At 36.4% G+C, this 21882-nt stretch overlaps 1 protein-coding gene across 1 annotated transcript in view; it reads right to left on the bottom strand.

Annotated features, from left to right (window-relative positions):
- The window catches only part of DLC1 (DLC1 Rho GTPase activating protein), a 426333-nt gene that overhangs the window by 294185 nt on the left and 110266 nt on the right, over nt 1-21882 (bottom strand). Inside the window, exon 4 of the mRNA XM_059156107.1 lies at nt 15390-15530. Coding sequence (XP_059012090.1) covers nt 15390-15530 — 141 coding nt within the window. The remainder of the gene's footprint in view (nt 1-15389; nt 15531-21882) is intronic.

The raw sequence follows: 21882 nt of genomic DNA, 5'->3' as shown, positions 1-21882 counted from the left end.
TGACAAGAGGCTGTCATGAGATGGGTCTTCTGAGGGCCTTTTGGACACCGTGAATGTCTCTGCATGTTTGAGAGATACAGCTCCCTTCGCTGGTTGGGCTTCAAGATGGCCCTCAATATTTCTCGCCTTTGCAAACATGTCCTTGTTTGGTCTCGTCCCACATTCAGCCAGGGTTGGTCTGCATGACCAACAGAATACGGTAAGCATGCTTGTCTGACTTCTTCATTTCTTTGACTCTCTTGGAAGCCAGACACTATGCACAAGGACACCCAGTCACTGAGAGACCCACATGGAAAACAACAAATTTACCATCACTAATCTCCCAGTCACATGAGTAAGCCAATTTACAAACAGATCTTGCAGCCACTGAAAAGCTGATAGATGACTGCACCAGCAGACATTTGACTGTAATCTCATGAGATACTTTAAACTAGAAGAGCGTACAGGTTTCTGATTCTGAACTAATTATTAGACTGTGAGAAATAATAATAATTATTTTAGGCTGCAAAGTTTCAATATGCTTTGTTACACAGCAACAGATAACTGATTATTGCAGGTAACGGTTTTTAAAATATCTTCCAGGGCCACAGAGCATTCATGTGCATCCAGTGAGAACTTTTCTGTCCTTCATGCCACCCCACCTCTTGTGACCCAGTTGCTAGCCAGTAATGCACAGGGTGAGCTAGGCAGGAGAAGGAAGCTGAACCCTCACTCCCTACCTCCCCTAGCTATAGGCAGACACCTGCCTTCAGCAGGACCTACTAGGAAAGAGGGGAGAAGCCTCACAGAGAAAGGAAGATTGAAATGTTGATTATTATAGAAATTAAACATTCTCCTTTCTGATTTATGACTGCTACATTTTGGATTTTAAGTGATTATATTACTTTAGAGTGTCTAGTAAGACTCATGGGAGTCTCTGAGTTTTTGTCTACTCAAGGAGGGAGAAAAGCAGCTGACATGGGTGTTTACTGTGGAAGGTGTAATAAAAAATTTTGTTTTGTGATTTCATTTTATTGGATAGCATATGTTTAGCTAAGATCACATTCCTGGAAAACAATAAAACAACACACACACACACACAAAAAGATTATACAACTTCCCTGAATAAAACTTCCTCTGCTAGCCTTCGTTTTTCTTTCTTTTCATTATTACCAAAAACATTCTGGAGGTATGCACACTTAAGTTGGATATATTTTATTCTATGTAAATTATACCTTAAAATAAGATTGATTTAAAAGCCCTGGGGCTCCTGGGTGGCTGAGTTGTTAAGCCTCTGCCTTCAGCTCAGGTCATGATCCCAGGGTCCTGGGATCCAGCCCTGCATCTGGCTCCCTGCTCAGTGGGAAGCCTGCTCCTCCCTCACCCACTCCCCCTGCTTGTGTTCCCTTTCTCTCTGTGTTTCTCTCTGTCAAATATATAAATAAAATCTTTAAAAAGCAGAACAAAACAACACATAAAAAGCCCCTTGCTTTTTCTTCTCCTTATTCTTGTCTCTGCTTCTTTATTCCCTCAGTCAATGGCCATACCTTTGTCTTAAGATGTAAATCTTGAATCCACTTTTAATTTTTTCCTTTGCGTAATCCTTTGCAAAAGGTCAGTTTTCAATCTCTAAGGGTTCCACAGTATATACCTTCAACAGTATATTAGCCTGCATCTTTCCTGTTCCTTATGGTTGTTCCCTCTGGGTCTCCATAACTATACTTTGGTTCTTGTTAACATCTTTTCATACCCATGCATTTGGGTATTTGCTGCTCGCACCAGAGAGTGCACCCTACGACCCTACGAAGGTGAAGGTCACGGGCATGTGTGGTGGAGACTGCAGAGCTACTCCCTCTTCCGGACAGTGCATCAGCTCCCTTGCTGTTGTCAATGTGGGAAATGTCCCTGGCAGCAAGGAACTGCCTCCCTCAAAATTTTATCACTTTCTAGGCTCAGCCTAAGACCGACTGATTGGCTGGTGCTAGGACCTAACCCCATTCCTCAATGTGGGACAGTGCTGAAGGGTCACCCAGCTCCAGAGATCTAATACAATCAGCTAAGGCCACAGCTGTTACTACAGTACATCTGAACCAAGTCTGCCTTCTGACCAGTTTGGCCTTCCTCACTTCCATACAAATCTATCTCCCAGAAACCCTCACCAATACAGCTTCCCCAGGCAATTCTTGGTCCCAGAGTCTGATTCCAGAGATGCCAATCATGTCGTCTCCTCCAACCCTTTTTCTTAAATTCTATACCAGTGCCTAGGGCAGTAGCTTACACAAACCTATAGCAAGTTCTTATAGCTTCTTGGAAAAAAAAAAAAAAGAACTGGATTTCATAAAATTAATGTTCATAACCTTAATTGTATTATAGTTCACCTACCAAAAATGCCTTTTAAGAAAAATGTAGAATAATTTTATGAAGCCATGACTATATCAGTTATTACACATGGTTACTAATATTGTTCTTTACCTTTTTATTAAAATAACATGTACAAATGTCTGATAAATATAAGAAAAGATCATTATTACTAGTAATAAAAACATTTCCCCTTAACAAATATGTAATTCCTTTTTGGTCTATGAACCTACTAAGAGAATATTGGAAATACAGGCAAAAATGTGTACAGAACTGTCCACTGTAGTGTTATATATAATAAACACTATATATATCATACACTATATGATATATATATATCATATATACTTGTAAAACATATGTTTTACAAATAGGGAAGTAATATATAATTTTGATATCACAAAATTCCAAGGGTAAAATTACTTAGGTAATATTGCTTAGGAAATATATCTAAGTGGAAATTCTACTAGTTCTGAGTTCTGAATGTTAATCTGTTAAGAGTTATTTAAAATTCTGACTTTATTCCCCAACAGAAACAAAGTAAACAAATAAGCAAACAAACAAAAAGGCAAACAAACCTATCTATCTACAACCCATGTGCTGAAGTATAGAATTTGTTTCACGCTTAAACCTTAATGAACTGGGCCAGCAAAAGTCCAGACCCAGGTGAAGTCAAAAGTTTTTCTAATCCAGACAGGATTCTCTCTCTCACACTTTCTCATTCCTTATTTCCCAGAGTTCGGGCCTCAGTGAGGATAAAGCTTTAGGAGTGAAGATCTTGCCCTAGTAGCATGGAAGCTCTAGGGGCAGTTTCACCATAGCGATCTTAGAAATGGAGTAGATATATATCACAGGCTCTCTGGACACACACACACACACACAGATTCTTCAACATTTTCTCACTTCTATAGTTCGTTTAGTCTAGGATTTGGACAAAATCTATGCTATGGATTGACCAAAGAAGCTCTCATTCATAAGGCCAATATGTAAAAGAGCTAAAAGTAAATAAATCTGGTCGGGGCAAGTGGAGGAAGGCAGTTTTGGTGGGGGTGGGGGGTGGTCCCAGAGCACATTCTAAACAGCACTGATTCATTTGGTTAGTTTTGGCTGTCTGTAGGATTCTCTGCATTTTGCATTATGGATAATTTGATAAGTGCCCATTTGATGAATTACTATAGTATTTACAAACAAAGATGGGGCCTTCAAAATAAATCAACAACAAAATAAAATGGATAAAACAATTTACAGTGAACAGGAAACAATGAGAGTCATTTTCATGAACATCAACTGATTTTACTTGGAAGGAGTTTACAAATACAGAATTCATCTGGATTACACTAAGTTATTAAGTGGAAAGAAACAATCACTAAAAATGGCAGTGCTGACAATAATGTAAAGAATAATGTAAAAAACAAAATTAGCATACAAAATGTTCATTAAACACCTAAAAGAGTCAGGAATATTGGTATTTTTCAAGCGATGGTGTTTTAGGACATCATGAATTGAAAATAAAAAATTCCTTTACTTTCATATTTTTGTTATATGATTCCAAATGTTTATAAGCGTGAGGTTCAGAATATCCAAATGCATGGTACATGTTTTTATTTTTTCATTTAGAAGTTTGTTATGTTGGGGCGCCTGGGTGGCTCAGTGGGTTAGGCCGCTGCCTTCAGCTCGGGTCATGATCTCAGGGTCCTGGGATCGAGTCCCGCATCAGGCTCTCTGCTCAGCAGGGAGCCTGCTTCTCTCTCTCTGCCTGCCTCTCTGCCTACTTGTGATCTCTGTCTGTCAAATAAATAAATAAAATCTATAAAAAAAAAAAAGAAGTTTGTTATGTTGTAGACAGCTCACAGCTAGAGCTTAGGAGGCCCTAACTATAAACTTTGTGTAAGTGCTACTGAATATTCCCATGGAGTCCTTGGTTCAACACTTCAACTGACTTCAACTGTCTTTAAGAAGTTGAGTGTTGAAGCCAACAAATGCCAGGACTAAAATTAATTATCAATCAGAGTGGAAAAGCAAAAAAAGGGGGGGGACATATTGAATATGTACTTAGAGCTTTGGGACAGCGAGGTCTGAAAGGAAGAGAGGGAGGACTGTGAAAACGACTTAGTGGTTATTATTACTGCTCAGTGCTATGAATTATATTCTTGGTTGCTGTGATGTGGCACGCTGCTGGCTTGCCATTTTACATTGCCCAGAAATAACTGGAAGTTGTTATTGCTCTTGGATGAAAATATGAGCTGGATTCGAGAAGTAGCATCAGCACATGGAAAAACTAAATTTTTCTCATTGTAATGATGATAACACACAAAAGTACTATTCATATGACTAAAACCTCAGATTGCAGAGATGATTTTTTATTTTTCCCTAATGGAATCTATTCAGTTCTAACTGTCCCATGATCCTATGTATGCCATTCCTCCCCCTCATGTTCCTCATTTTTTTTTTTCGTTTTAGGAATTCTCCTCTGAACTAATTAACTAGATTATTATAAAATAAACACAAACAAGATAGAAAAACGTTTTTGCCAACTCAAAAAATTCTTTCAATACCATGCACTCAGTGTTTAGTATTAAGGATCAGTGAATCTGGGTACAAGTTATGCTTATTTTTGACAAAACGAAACTTCTAGTTTCAAAGTGAAAAAACTGTTGTGAGGAGGTCATTGTGGAGATCAAATAACCCATCCCAAGCAAGACTGTCATGAATTACTGTGTAAATGCATTGGAAACAGATGTCAGTATCTTCAAACATAAGAAATGAGAGGATTTTGAATTTATTTTAAATATAAAAGAAAACGACCATAAAAATATTTCTATTTTTCAAAGCCCAAGGTTAATGAATTACATATTTATTATTTCAAAATCCAGAATATGTGAATGGGTTCCTCTAAGCTTTACAATCACTGAATTCTAAGAAATATTTCATAATAATAACAGAATGATGCCCTTTTCAAAAACATTTTTTCCAGCTCTTTAGTGGCTCAGTTTTTCCTTAAAAAACTATAAATTTTGCTTTATTTTTCTTTCTCATAAACAATGAGGATCTTAGTGAACAAAGAAATATTTCTTTAAAAATCCACATACTTTAATGTTACTGCTTTTCTGTGTCAGAGTTAAATTTCCACATTCAAAAGCATTACAATCAAAGGCATTTTTCTAAGACCATCACATTTTTGCGTTTATTAATGGTAAACTGTACTAATTCAATTTTTTTGATGTTTCAGAAGAGGCTGACTTAAACTTTCTTTGAAAATTCTATGTGTGTCATTTTTTCCTTTGCTGACTATTTACTTATGTGACATTATGAAATATTATTAAATTCTAATTAATTTTATATATCATCTTGCATTTCCCCCCAGCCTTCAGTAAAAAGGAGTATTGGCAGTTCCTCTTTGTAAAGAAGACAATAATGTTTTATCCCTCTATTTTGTTTTAAATAATGGACAGCATTAGGGAAATTTACCAGTTGTGTTAAAAATAACCAACTGATAACCATTTAAACAAAAATATAGTATATAATATTGTATATAATTTAAAAATATAGTATGTAATACTCCGGTAAAACAAAATACAAATAGTACTAAAATTCCTTGTATGAATTGGGTTTTATGAGATACTTTAAAATGATATGATTTGGACTCCAGAATCTATATTCTTGTTTTCAGTTTTAAGGCCTGTCTTTTAATATATCACTAACATAATGAGGTTAGCTTAATGATCATATGTATAAGATATGTGATTACATTCAGATACAAAATTTGATTTACACTGAAACTATTATGGGAAAATCCTGATGATTTTTCTTTTCTTTCTTGGATCACTTTTAATTTTATTGAAATTCTATATAATTGAGAAAGATGCCAATGGTGTTTTTTCCCATAGGAAAATTGGCTTTCAAGAATCCATGAAGCATAGCCTAATTTATTGCAAAAAGGCTATGTGGAATTCTCTACCAGGAAATAAGCCTGAAAGAAATAATTCCTGTCAATGTGCCTGAAGTATTTTATTTGGAACAAAGGTGTTCTCATGTTCATCAGGTATCTTCACCAGATAACTGATTGAATCATCAAAACTCAAATGACCTATGGCACTCTCAGTAGATGCTGAAAAAGCATTTGACAAAGTAGAGCATCCTTTCTTGACCAGGAACATGGGAGGGTTGTCCGCCTTTACCACTGCTATTCAACACAGTACTAGAAGTCCTAGCCTCAGCAATCAGACAACAGAAAGAGATAAAAAGCATCCGAATTGGCAAAGAAGTCAAACTCTCACTCTTTGCAGATGATATGATACTTTATACGGAAAATCCAAAAGACTCCACTCCCAAACTGCTAGAACTCATACACGAATTCAGTAAAGTGTCAGGATATAAAATCAATGCACAGAAATCTGTTGCATTTCTATACACCAACAGCAAGACAGAAGAAAGAGAAATTAAGGAGTCAATCCCATTTATAATTGCACCCCAAACCATAAGATACCTAGGAATAAACCTAACCAAAGAGACAAAGAATCTGTACTAAGAAAACTATACTATACTATACTCATGGAAGAAGTTGAGGAAGACACAAAAAAATGGAAAAACGTTCCATGCTCATGAACTAGAAGAACAAATATTGTAAAAATGTCTATGCTACCTAAAGCAATCTACACATTTAACACAATCCCAATAAAAATGCCATCAATTTTTTTCAAAAAAAAAAAAGGAACAAATAATCCTAAAATTTATATGGAAACAGAAAAGACCCCAAATAGCCAGAGTAATGTAGAAAAAGAATGCCAAAGTTGGTGGTGTCACACTTCTGAATTTCAAGCTCTATTACAAAGCTGTCATCATCAAGACAGTACGGTACTGGCACAAAAACAGCCACATAGATCAATGAACAAAATAGAGAGCCCAGAAGTGGACCCTCAACTCTACAGTCAACTAATCTTCAACAAAGCAGGAAAGAATGTCCAGTGGAAAAAAGACAGTCTCTTCAACAAATGGTGTTGGGAAAATTGAACAGCCACATGTAGAAGAATGGAACTGGATCACTTCCTTACACCACACACAAAAATAGACTCAAAATGGATGAAAGACCTCAATGTGAGACAGGAATCCATATAAATCCTTGAGGAGAACACAGGCAGCAACCTTGACCTCAGCCACAGCAACTTGTTCCTAGAAACACCAACCAAAGGCAAGGGAAGCAAGGGCAAAAATGAACTATTGGGACTTCATCAAGATCAAAAGCTTTTGCACAACAAAGGAAAACAGTCAACAAAACCAAAAGACAACTGACAGAATGGGAGAAGATACTCGCAAATGACATATCAGGTAAAGGGCTAGTATCCAAAATCTATAAAGAACTTAAACTCAACACCTAAAGAACAAATTATCCAATCAAGAGATAAAGACATGAACAGACATCTATGCAAAGGAGACATCCAAATGGCCAACAGACACATGAAAAAATGCTCCACATCACTCGGCATCAGGGAAATATAAATCAAAACCACAGTGAGATACCACCTCACACCAGTCAGAATGGCTAAAATTAACAAGTCAGGAAATGACAGATGTTGGTGAGGATGTGGAGAAAGGGGACCATTCCTACACCGTTGGTGGGAATGCAAGCTGGTGCAACCACTCTGGAAAGCAGCATGGAGGTTCCTCAGAAAGTTGAAAATAGAGCTAACCTATGACCCAGGAATCGCACTACTGGGTATTTACCCCAAAGATACAAACGTAGTGATCTGAAGGGGCATGTGCACTCGAATGTTTATAGAAGCAATGTCCACAAAAGCCAAACTATGGAAAGAACCTAGATGTCCATGAATGGATGAATGGATAAAGAAGATGTGGTGTGTACACACACACACACACACACACACACACACACACACAGAGGAATACTATGCAGCCATCAAAAAACCCCTGAAATCTTGTCATTTGCAACAATGTGGATGGAACTAGAGGGTATTACAGTAAGTGAAATAAGTCAATCAGAGAAAGACAATGATCATATGCTCTCCCTGATATGAGGAATTTGAGAGGCAGGGTAGAGGGTCATGGGGGGAAGGGAGAGAAAAAAATGAAACAAGATGGGACCAGGGAGGGAGACAAACCATAAGAGACTCCTAATCTCAGGAAACAAACTGAGGGTTGCTGGGGGGTTGGGAGGGGAGGGATACGGTGGCTGGGTGATGGACACTGGGGAGGGTAGGGGCTATGGTGTGTGCTGTGAATTTTGTAAGACTGATGATTCACAGACCTGTACCCCTGAAGCAAACAATACAGCATATGTTAATTAAAAAACAAATAGAGAAAAAACCAAATCTCAGATGAGCATTTCTTTATGGCAGGCTTGGAGAGTCTGACAATCTGATGCAGATACTGACAGCCTTCCCACACGTAAATGCTGGTGTGTGTATATATAATTTAAAATACAACTTCAAAGGGTTCAGGCACCCTCTTAAATTCACCCATAAATTCCGAGTTAAGAATTCTTTTTTAAATCTTGTGTGGCTAATTCATCATAATTAATATCATACTCCCAATCAGACTGTCCTTGACATCTCTAATAAATTGTTCTCTATCAAAACAGTACTTCATAAGCTTTCTATTTTTTATTTTTAACCAGCCTACATGAAATCCTCCTATTACAGAAGCAACAATTAAGTTGATTATTGGTTGTCAAAGGTGTCCATTAACCTCTGTCTTCTACCTTATGAGCTTCCCTTTAGAAGCCCTTTCTCAAACTTTGTCAAACCTTAAATCTTCTATCCCAGATAAAGACATCACCACACCCCACACCTGGTAACAATGAATAAATATGCCTTTATACTATCTGTGTTTTTCCTGAGAAATAGTCTCATACAAAATTAATATATTATAAATACTTATACTAAATAATAATTTTATGGCTATATAAAAACTTAATAATTACAAATTTGGTTTCATTAAAAATCGAACCATTTGGTTAAAAATTACTCAACGAAGGTGTTTGGAAAATAACACCAGGGAATGTATGTGTGTATAAATACATACACAAATATATGTATGTATTTTATGATACACACATATAAACATACACATATATGTATAATTTAATACACATGTGTGTATGCATGTGTGTATACATACATACCCAAACACATGTAAAAAATCTATGGTAGACAGATGATTTAGAAAATGATGTTAGAACAATATGACCTATGCCATGCTCTGACAAACTGGTTCTTTACTGTGCGATGAAACTGCGTTGGGCACTCTGACAACTCAAACATCAGTGACAATTTGTTTCCAACATAAAACCTCTCAAACCAATTTATGTTGATTCTGAAGCCAGGTGGCTGGCAGGTGAATCTCTGCGTAAAGCAGTGTTTAGGAGCATGGAAGATCTCAGGGCCATCCCGGCCCCATCCCTTCCTAAGCGGTGAGGTCCTAGGCAACTCAGAGCTGCCATTGTAAACATTAGTTTCCTCATCTGTGAACTCTAGGAAATCATAGCATCTACCTAAAAGGCTGCTGTGAGGATTCAATGAACTATGCCTCGGTAGTCCATAATACAGTGTCTGCCACGCATATAAATGTTTGTCCTTATAAATGTTTCTTTTTTATATTTGATATTATTATTATGTAGGCAATGCTTTTCTCCATAATTATTATTACATAGGCAATGCTTTTCTCCATAATTATTACCTAGATAAAACTTCCTTTCTTTTAAAGATTTTATTTTATTTATTTATATGACAGACAGAGATCACAAGTAGGCAGAGAGGCAGGTAGAGAGAGAGGAAGGGAAGGAAGCTCCCCACTGGGCAGAGAGCCCGATGTGGGGCTCCATCCCAGGACACTGAGATCATGACCTGAGCCAAAAGCAGAGGCTTGCCCCACTGAGCCACCCAGGAGCCCTAAATAAAACTTTCTTAAAGCTCATATTCTTGTTGTCTATGCTTTCTACCATGAAGAGATATATATTCATAGAAATACTACAAGTGACCATTTATGAATCTTGTATGCACAGTGGCGAAAATATAAACTGATAATTTCAAGAACAGTGTAGACGTGACCATATCACATTAACTGAAAAAGGGGAAAATAAGATCCTGTTTTTTAAAGACTTGAAGTTAAATAACATTTATTAAAAATAAGATGTCAAAATTCCTACATAGTGCCATCATCACCTTCATTTCCCCTGCACCTCAAAACATTTATACCTTTTAGGGAAGACAATGCTATTGACAAGTAAATGCCAGACCTGAAAATTACTATTTTGTTTCTATCATGCAGAGTGGAGAAAAAGAATACATTGCAGTAAATGCCTCACTAAACTGACCACAGCATAAACAGTTGTCTTGGGGATCATATCGAGAGACTGTTCTCTTCAACGATAGAATAGATCGTGCAAGTTTTGGAACTGTCAGTAAAAGCAGTTGGACTATTAGGTTGATTGTAGTATTGGGAGTCTTTTTAAAAGTCATCTAGAAATGATCATGAACTCTAGTCAGGGCATACTCCTGAGCTCTATTTTCATCACACTGTGGCAGGCCTTAGGCAAGATTTATTCTGAACCGCTCTCTAAAGAAGTTGGCAGTGTTTGGCTGGGTGTCCGGCTGCCTGCTCCAAGTTCCTATCCTTCCACCAGCTCATGCTTTCCCTCATCTATCCCTTTGCTATTTTGGTAGTAATGATGAAAAGATAAGGGGTGTATTCAATCTGCGGAACTAGACCCACTGTTGCCACCTTGAGCTAAAATAAGATGTATCTGTCTTTTTTACTCTGTAGTAATTACAATAATGACAGTTAATAATTTCTGCTGTTTTTGATGTCTTCAATAAAAGGGTTATTTTCTAGTACTTAATACATTCTGATATGAATGCCAATATGTTTCAAAATTCCTTTAGATCGTTTAGGACATTCTCAAAGCTGCTCTGTCTAGCTGTGGTTCCAACATGCCCAAATGATTGAGGGTTTCATCACTGTTATTAGAATTCTATCACAAGGCAAGTAAGGGAGTTTCTGGGACAAAGAGGGAAGGGGAATTTAGACTAAATTGAAAACATATCCTTGCATTGCTCTTAATGATGCTCTTGGTTATTCTACAGACTGCTAGATTGTCCCTTTTCCTCCAGTTACTTACTCTACAAATGAAATACGTTTTCCTTGTTATCTAGAGCTTGGTTTCTCTTTGCATAAATGTATGATGAATAGTAATTTAATGAACACCTACACTTTTAAGTATCTTCAGAAAAAAAACAACAAAACCCCTGAGGTTTTAGTGCCCTGCTTTGAAATCTTTCATGCAAAACCCTACATTAACGAATACAGGAACCAACCGATACCATGGCCAGAAGGATGCCAGTATATCTTTCTATAATGAGTCAGAGTACTTTGTATAAAAGTAATATGACTGATCATGGGTTGTTTGTGAAAGTGTCTCTCAAGAAAGGCATTATGGGACTGTTTCAAAAGAACAAATCACAGATTTGGAGACAGAAATTGGTGATTTGTTAGGACATGAAGCACTAGATCTCTTTTTTCTTATGTGTTTTTTGGTGCTGGGTGTCCTACCTTTTGACTTTTTCATTTTTGTGTGAAATACATCACAGAAATCTACTTTAATGCTCACTCTTTGGCATGATATATAGTCTTCAAGAAAAATCTGAAGGTTACTCAATGGTTCTGTTCTAATAATACATATAAAAAAGAAAACTTACTGAAAAAATAGACATGTAGAAACCCAGAGGTCTTACATACAAAAGGAAAGCCAAATATTTGTGGTAGTTAGTCACCATTATAAATAGATTTCACAGCAGCAAATCAAATATAACATTAAATAATTCTGAAATAAAAATAAACATTTTGTTAAATTATGACATTATGGAGCAGAAGGTTAGTTCATTATGAGTGGATGTTAGATGTAGGTGTTCTTAGAATTTAATGTTTCTGTTTAATATTAAATTTGAAATTTTAGTTCCTGGTGAAAAGAAGGGCTTTGTAGGATACTGGGGCTTTCTCTATTTTCACAAAGTAACCAGACTGCCATTACACAAACAGATCATTTCCCAAGTTCCAAATTGAGGGGGAAAGTATCTGTTTACTCTTCCACAAAATAGGTAAAATTCTTTGTTCTAATATTCCTACCCAGAAAAAAACTGGAAACAGAATTGACCCCCACAGTCAAAGAATTATTTTCAAACTATAGTAAAAAAGAACTGTATTCAAAAGAAACAAAACCAATAATAACATGAAATTAAATACACACACACACACACACACACACACACACACACACTAACCCCCCCCCCAACCCCCGCAAAACAAAAGCCTGCTTTTCAAGCTATTTTCATTATTGGCCATTTTCTTTAAGAAATTTCCTAAAGGTCAGTTGTCTTTGACAGTGGAGTGTTTCTTTCTGGGTTCTTCTCAGGGCCTGCTAGAGAATTTTACTAAATTATAGTTCAGTAGCTGGACAGAGTTCCATGTACAGTTCTCTAATTGCCTGTGGTATTGGTCAAGATGGGTTAAGCAGTTTTTGGTTGTCTTGAAGTGGAATATTGTGTTTGGAGGCTCAGTCCCCCGCATAATGATTCTCAGTGCTCATTGACTAATGAGCGGTGGCATCACAATGAAGCCGTGATGGTATGCCCAGGTAACAAGACACACCTGAACAGCTGGGTAGACAGTCATAATTTTATGCAATATTTACAACTTTTCAGTAAATATTTGTCTTAGGGGCACGAAAAAGTATGTTTCTGTTCAACAATTTATTTTGGTGTTTCGTTTTTTAAAGATTTTATTTATTTGAGGGCTCCTGGGTGGCTCAGTGGGTTCAAGCCTCTGCCTTTGGCTTAGGTCATGGTCTCAGGGTCCTGGGATCGAGCCCCACATCGGGCTCTCTGCTCAGCAGGGAACCTGCTTTCCCCCCTGTCTGCCTTTCTGCCTACTTGTGATCTCTGTCAAATAAATAAATAAAATCTTCTAAAAAAAAAGATTTTATTTATTTGAGAGAGACAGAGCAGCAGTGGGGTGGGGGAGGTATGCAGGGGAAGAAGGAGAAGCAGGCTCCCCGCTGAACACAGAGCCTGATGTGGGGCTAGGTCCTAGGACCCTGAGATCATAACCTGAACTGAAGGCAGATGCTTAACCTACTGAGCCATCCAGGTGCCCCAATGTTAGTATTTCTTAATTTTGCCAGTGGGGTGAATAATTTGGTCAATCAATATGGCAAACATGAAAAATTTGAAAACAGACCCATCTTCAAGTATTTTAAAGGATTAAAGTCCCCAACACTGATGGTTTTATGTTTCTCATTCTAAAAATTTGCTGTAGATGGTTATCATAAAAATATACAGACATATCTCAGGGGAAATGCATTTATAAACATGAGCACATTTATAAATGTGGGAATACGTAAGAAAAATGACAGAACTGTGCATAAAGTGTATAAATTGTTACAAATTATAAGGTGACCACACACTAAAATATGTATGTTTTAAGGGAGAAGTAGCAGATACCAGTAGTAATTATTCTAAAGTAAAAGATGAACATGGAAAAATATGAGAGAAAAGAACTGCTCTTCAGGATAATAGCAGGTGCTTTAAAAAGATAATTTAAGCATAAGTACTTTTAACAAGGGAATTCAGCTTCCTTTCTACTTTTTCCTTGTATGTCAGCCCCATACCTATCCCAATGTTCAAAAAGCCAATGCTCCAATGATTCCCAAACCTTCAGGTTAAAGCTGCTGAGAGGATTTTACCTTTTACTTCAATAAGAATGTGATGAAGTGAGATCATCTGGTTTCCTATTTTAATTTTGCATTTGAACCTTCTTATCCATTATGAAAAAGAAGAGCATGAATTCATTGCAGTCTGCCTGTTGATACACATTATTTTTGATGCTGTTTTTTCACTGTACCCTACAATAGCATTATGTAGCAGGTCAGTAGTTCCTGATCTTTCCAACCTATACAGCCCTACCATAGAATATGATACTGCATTTCACTCTTTACTTGCCCACCCACCCTTGCTAGAGTGTGAGCTGTTTAAAGATGGAAAACATGTTTTTCTCCACTCCCACTCTTGCATTGAGCGTCCTGCATGACATGTAGCATGTAGTAGATGTTCAATAAATATTTGTTCTATTAGAAGTCTCTAGATATTCTTGCAGTTGAACATATCTACCATGTTTTAAATTCTGAGTATTCTCTTTTGAGTCCTATTTCAGATTTGCCTTTTATTTTAAAGTCAGGCAAACAAGTCATCCAAACTTGTTTCTCTGTGTTAAACTAACATGGGCATTTAAAAAAATAATACGCCACTTTGATTTTCACTAAACTAGGAAAGGTTATTTTGGATCTGCTGGGACTTCAGATATTTGAAGTAGTAATTACTTCCTCCATAAATGTTACCTTTTACAGTCAAATACTGCTTTCCTGTAGCTGTTCAACTTTTTTACTTAAAGAAAAATGCCTTTTATTTACAATTCACCCTGCTATATTATTATATGTGGTAATTCTCCTTTTATTTGTTTTGGTAGCACTGTAAAGTTGATGAAGCGTCATAATGATAATGATGGTAACTTACATTTACTCAGTATTTATTCTGTGCCAAGCATTTCACTAAGTGCTTTACCTGAGTTATGTCATTTAATACCCACAAAAAATCATGATGTATGTAAATTTCTATTTATCTATCTAGTCTTAGGTGATTTTCTGACTGGTAAGTGATGTGGTCAGGGTTATAATGCAGGGAGAATAATCTCTAGATTTTTTATTCTTAGTTTCTTAATGATCTGAGTATACAGCAACACAATTTGATATCATATTTTGCATAATTCTAGAACCATGACCTGTTTCAGTGAAATACTGTGTTATCAGTATAAAGCAAACAAACAAACAAAAAAACACATGCTGGATCGCACTTAATTGAATGCTATTAAGTCATTGCAACTCAGGCTCAAAGAGTATTTCTTCTATATTGAATGGATAAGATATCAACTCTTACCTTACGATCAGCAGCATTTCAGGTTAAAACTGACTGTTATTATTTATAACTTACCGTAGACTTGGGTTTGGTTCCAGAACTTGTCACTGGGGTGGAAGATGGTAAGTTGGTAGATTCAGTGTTAGATGACAAATTCATTTGTGTCTGATTTACTGAAATGGTATCTCCTCCACTCTCAGATCCCGACTCCAGATCCTATTAAAAAAATGCACTGATATGAAAGGCATGTACATGATCTCTGCAGGCCTTTTCCCCCTGTTACCAGCATCCTTCCACCTCCTCCTACTCCCAATACACACTGACATGCTAAAGGGTTGCTGACAAGTGACACTGACATGTCGCCCATAACCATGCTTGATTTTGTAATAAAGAACCATAACTCTTCAGAAGTTCTGATTTTAAAAGGCAAATACTGGAGAAACATCTTATTGAAAATTGGAAGGGGCAGTAGTGGGAGCTATCTGGGCACTGTAGGAAGTCAGGAGGTAGAAGCTCATAGATAACCCTTACTCACTAAATGACCTGAGTAACTCACTTAACTCTCCTATGTAACAGGGTCACTGCGCGCGTCGAATGAAAACACAGGTCTCATTTCTCCTCACCTCATTTTCTTCTATGTTCTCATCAGACCTCTGTGGTGACACTACAATGGCTTAGAATCATTTAGCTTAAATGTCTCTAATAAACTATGAGCTATTTGAGAGCTAAGAAACATACTTGACATGTATGATTCAATTTCCTCATTTAGAAATGGGTATACTAGAGTTCTGGTTCAAGACGGTGATGTAGGGCGCCTGGGTGGCTCAGTGGGTTAAGCCGCTGCCTTCAGCTCAGGTCATGATCTCAGAGTCCTGGGATCGAGGCCCGCATTGGGCTCTCTGCTCAGCAGGGAGCCTGCTTCCCTCTCTCTCTCTCTGCCTGCCTCTCTGTCTACTTGTGATCTCTCTCTGTCAAGTAAATAAATAAAATCTTAAAAAAAAAAAAAAAGACGGTGATGTAGGAAGACTGTGAAGTCACCTTCTCCACAGAATATACCAAACTACGCCTATTAATAGAACAATTCCTGTGAAGAACTACAAACTGACTGAACAGCTACTGAACAACAAAACACAGAGAGCAGGGCAAGAGAACAGCAAGAAAGATGGATGGTAACAAAGGGAACTTCCATTCCTAACACTGCAAATGGCAGTGGGGAGGAACAGCACTGAGGCACCAGGAACAGGCTCCTTTGTCTTGGGCACAGAAGAAAAAACAAAACAAAACAAAACAAAACAAACCCAAAAAACAAAACATGGTTTAAAAGAGCAACTAGCCAGAAAATTAGAACTCTGCCAAGTGCAGAGGAGCTGCAGGAAAGCTCTCTGGGTCAGAGGAGCTGGAGCACAAGCCGGTTTATATTCCCTTCCCACCTTAAAAGCCTGGAGTGCAGCGAGATCCAAACACCAAAATGGGAGTGTGCGGTCATGTCTGTGAGTTTGCAACTCCAGGAAGCCCAGAGTCTGCAACTCACACCAGCCCCATGCTGGGGCACAGAAAAGAGAAGCCAGAGTTTAAAAGGGCTGAGGAACTGTGGGAATGCTCTCTCCCCCTCAACCTTAAAAGTCTAGGCCAGAGCAGGATTTGGCTGCCAAGAGGAGAAGTTTCAGACATCATAAATGGAGGGTCCTAATGCCATACCAGGCAGGTGATAAAGCCATAACTGATGGGTCCAGTGGTCATAGAGAGTCTGTGGTCTAAAGGATACCAGGGTCCACCAGCTTATAGCAGTCACACTATGCCTAGGGCATAGGAAACAAGACAGCCATGGTTTTGTGTTTTGTTTTTTAAAATTTTTAATTACTCTAATTTTTTTTTAAATTTAAAAATTTCTTTTGTCTTGTTTTGATTTTATTCTTTTTTATTTTGTTCTTTCTTGTTCTCTTTTTTCTTTTATTCTTTTATTTCACTACTTTCATTTATTTATTTACTTATTTTCTTTTTCTTTTTTCTTTATTCTTTTCTGTTAAAGCCATGGTTTAAAAAATAACTAACATATACAGCCACAGCTCTGGCCCACCAGTAAGTCACAGCACACACAATCTGCATAAGGTATACCATACACAATAACACTCCTTCAACTTCAGGGGAAGCAGCTGTTTCACCTAATCCATAGAAACAAACCAAGGAGGTCAAGCAAACTAGGGAGCTAGGAATATGCTCCTAAAGAAAAAGAAAAAAACCTCAGAAAAATAAGTAAATGAAACAGACATAAGCAATATGCTTGATAAAGAATTTAAAGATCATAATCATGCTCACTGGGCTAGAGAAAGAGTGGAAGAGATCAGTAAGACCTTCAAAAAGAAACAGAAAATATTAAAAAGAACCAAGAAAAGTTGAAGAATACAATAACTGAAATTAAAAACAAAAACACTAGAGGGAATTAACAGTAGATGAGAGGATACAGAATAGATCAGTGATCCAAAAGAAAGGATAATGGAAAGCATACAAGCTTAACATCAAAAAGAGAAAATAATTTTAAACAATGGGGATAGACTAAGAGATCTCTTGGACAGTATCTTGTGCCTCTAAAGATTCACATTATAGGGATCCTTGAAAAAGAGAGAGAGAAAGGTGTAGAAAACTTATCTGAAGAAATAATAACTGAATACTTCCCTAACCTAGGAGGGAAATAGATATCTAAATCCAAGAAGCACAGTGCATTTCAAACAAGATGAATTTGGGCTTTCTCTCTTTTCTTTTGGATTAGTGTGGCCAGTGGCTTATCGATCTTAATTGATTCTTTCAAAAAACCAACTTCTAGTTTCATTGATATGTTCTACTGTATCTTTGGTTTCTACCTCATTGATCTCAGCTCTAATCTTGATGATTTCCCTTCTTATGTGTGGAGTTGGTATGATTAACCCAAGGAGGTCCATGCCAGGCACATAATAATTGAAATGTCAAAGGTAAGATAAAGAGAGTACCTTAAAAACAGCAAGAGAAAAACAGAAAGTTACCAGAAGGGAAAACCTGTAAGATTATCTGCTACATTTTCAACAGAAACTTTGCAAGCCAGAAGAGAGTGACATACCTGATATATTCAAAGAACTGAAGGGAGAAAAAAAAACCCTATAAATAAGAATACTCTATCTGGCAAGGTTATCATTCAGATTTGAAGGAGTAAAAAAGACTTTCCCAGACAAACAAAAGATAGAGGAATTTATCACCACTTTTTACCAGCCTTACAGGAAATGTTAGAGGAACTTTTTTAAGTGGAAAAGAAATGGCTATAATTAGACATAAGAAAAATATGAATAAAAAGATATAAAATATAACAACCTATAAATTTCCTTCCTTCCTTCCTTCCTTCCTTCCTTCCTTCCTTCCTTCCTTTCTGTTTAAACTGAAATGACATCATAGGACTATGGACTGCTATTAACTTAAGATGTTATATATGAACCTCATGAAAATCACAAACCCCAAACCTACGATAAATACACAAAAAATAAAGAGAAATAAAACCAAACAAAACACTACAGATATTCATCGATCACAAAGAAAGAGAGTAAGAGAAGAAAGGAACAAAGAAGAACTACAAAAGCAACCAGCAAACAAAATTTCAAAATAGCAATAAGTTATATACCTATCAATAACTACTTTAAATTGAGCCCAGATGTCCACTGACAGATGAATGGATAAAGCAGATACACAATGGAATATTACTTAGCCATCAGAAAGGATGAAATCTTACCATTTATGTTGAGGTGGATGGAACTGGAGGGTATTATGCTGAATGAAATAAGTCAATCAGAGAAAAACAATTATCATATGGTTTTACTCATATGTGGAATATAAGAAACAGTGCAGAGGATCATAGGGGAAGGAAGGGAAAACTGAATGGGAAGAAATCAGAGAGAGAGACAAACCATGAGAGACTCTTAACTATAGGAAACAAACCGAGGGCTGCTGGAGGGGAAGTGGCTGGGGGGATGGGGTAACTGGGTGTTCGGTATTAAGGAGGGCATATGATGTCATGAGCACTGGGTGTTACATGCAACTGATAAGTTACTGAACTCTACATTTGAAACTCATGATGTACTATATGTTGGCTAATTGAATTTAAATAAATAAAAATAATCATTTAAAATGTAAATGGCCTAAATATGCCAAACAAAAGACAAAGAGTGGTAGAATGGATAAAAAAACAAGACCCATCTATATTCTGCCTACAAGAAACTCACCTCAGACCTAAAAACACATATAGTCTGGAAGTGAAAGGGATGGAAAAGCATTCACCATGCAAATGGAAGTAGAAAAAAAAGGTAGGTGAGCAATACTTATATCAGACAAAACAGACTTTAAAGCAAAGACTAATGAAACATAGAGGGGCAAAATATAATGATAGATGGATCAATTTAACAAGATGATATAATATTTGTAAATATCTACACACCCAACACTGGAGCATCTAAATACAAAAAACAACTATTAAAGGACATAAAGAGAAAAACTGATGGTAATATAGTAATACTATGGAAATTTAAGACTTCATTTACATCAATGGATAGATAGATCATCCAGATAAAATTAATAATGAAACAATGTCTCTGAATGACACAATGGACCAAATGGACATAACAGATATATACAGAATATTCTACCCCAAAACAACAGAATACACATTCTTTTCAAGTGTACATGAAACATTTCTTCAGAATAGACCTACATATTAGGCCATAAAAAAAGCCTCAATAAATTAAAGAAGACTGATGCCATACCATGCATCTTTTCTGACCACAGTGGTATGGAACTAGAAACAAATCACAAGGAAAAAAAACTGGAAAAAACACAAACATATGGAGAACAAACATGATGATACTAAACAACCAATACATCGATGAAACAATCAAAGAATAAAAAAAAATAAAAAATATATGGAGACAAATGAAAATGAAAGTACATGCTCCCAGATCTCTGGGACAAGGCCAAAGCAGTTCCAAGAGGGAAATATAAAGCAATACAGCCCTACTTCAAGAAATAAAAAAAAAAAAAACCCAAAAAACCTAACCTTCTACCTAAAGGAACTAAAATAAGAACAAACAAAGCCCAAGGTGAACAGAAGAAAGAAAGTAATAAAGACCAGAGAAGAAATAAATGATATAGAAGCTAAAAAATAAATCTATCAATGAAAACAAGAGCTGGTTCTTTGGAAACAAAATTGACAAACCCTTAGCCACATTCATTAAGAAGAAAAAGGGAAATGACACAAATAAATAAAATCAGGAGGAGAAGTAACAACACACACCACAGAAATACAAAGGAATATAAGAGAATACTATGAAAAATTATATGCCAACAAATGGGACAATAGAAAAAATGGATAAATTCCTAGAAACATACAATCTTCCAAAAATAAACCAGGCAGAAATAGAAAATCTGAAAAGACCAGTAATATGTAATGAAAATGAGTTGGCAATTTAAAAAAACTACCAAAAAATAAAAGTTCAGGAACAGATATATTCACAACTGAATTCTACCAGACATTTAAAGAAGACTTAATACCTATTCTTCTCAAATGATTCCAAAAAAAATAGTAGAGGACGGAAAGCATCCCAATACATTTTACAAGGTGGGCATTACCCTGATACCCAAACCAGACAAAGATACCACAAAACAAACAAACAAAAAATCCAAACAAAAAACAAAAACAAACTACAGATCAATATCCCTGATGAACACAGATGTAAAAATCCTCAACAAAATATTAGCAAACCACATACAACAATGCATTAAAAAGATCATTCACCATGATCAGGTGGGATTTATTCCTGGAATGCAAAGATGGTTCATTTTTGCAATCAATCAACATCATACATTACTTCAACAAACTGAAGGATAAAAATCATGATCATCTCAATATATGCAGGAAAAGCATTTGACAATATTCAACATTGATGCATGATAAAAACTCTTAGCAAAATGGGATTAGAGGTGACATACCTCAATAGAATAAAAACCACATATGAAAAACCCTGCACTTGTATCATCCTCAAAGGGGAAAACTGAGAGTTTTTCCTCTATGATCAGGAACAAGCCAAGAATGTCCACTCTCAACACTTTTATTCAACATAGTGCTAGGAGTCCTAGCCACAGCAATTAGACAAGAAAAAGAAATGAGGCATTTATATTGGTAAAGAAGAAATTAAACTGTCACTATTTACAGGTGACATGATATTATACATAGATAAACCTAAAAATTCCATGAAAAACCTACTAGAAGTATAAATAACTTCAATAAAGTGGCAGGATTCAAAATTAATACCTGATAATTGGTAGTACTTCTATACACTAACTATGAAGTAGTAGAAAGAGAAACTAAAAAACACCACCACTTAGAATTGCACCAAACACAATAAAATACCTAGGAATAAATTTAACCAAAGAGGTGAAAGATCTGTAATCTGAAAACTATAAAGCACGATGAAAGAAATTAAATGTGACACAAAAAAATGGAAAGATATTCTGTACTTATGGATTAATATTGTCAAAATGTCCTTATTACCCAAAG

Source organism: Mustela lutreola, chromosome 18, assembly GCF_030435805.1.
Source record: "Mustela lutreola isolate mMusLut2 chromosome 18, mMusLut2.pri, whole genome shotgun sequence".
In the NCBI taxonomy this organism is placed as follows: Eukaryota; Metazoa; Chordata; class Mammalia; order Carnivora; family Mustelidae; genus Mustela; species Mustela lutreola.
The sequence above is the reverse complement of the archived record's forward strand: the minus strand, read 5'-3'. Positions and strand labels throughout refer to the sequence as shown.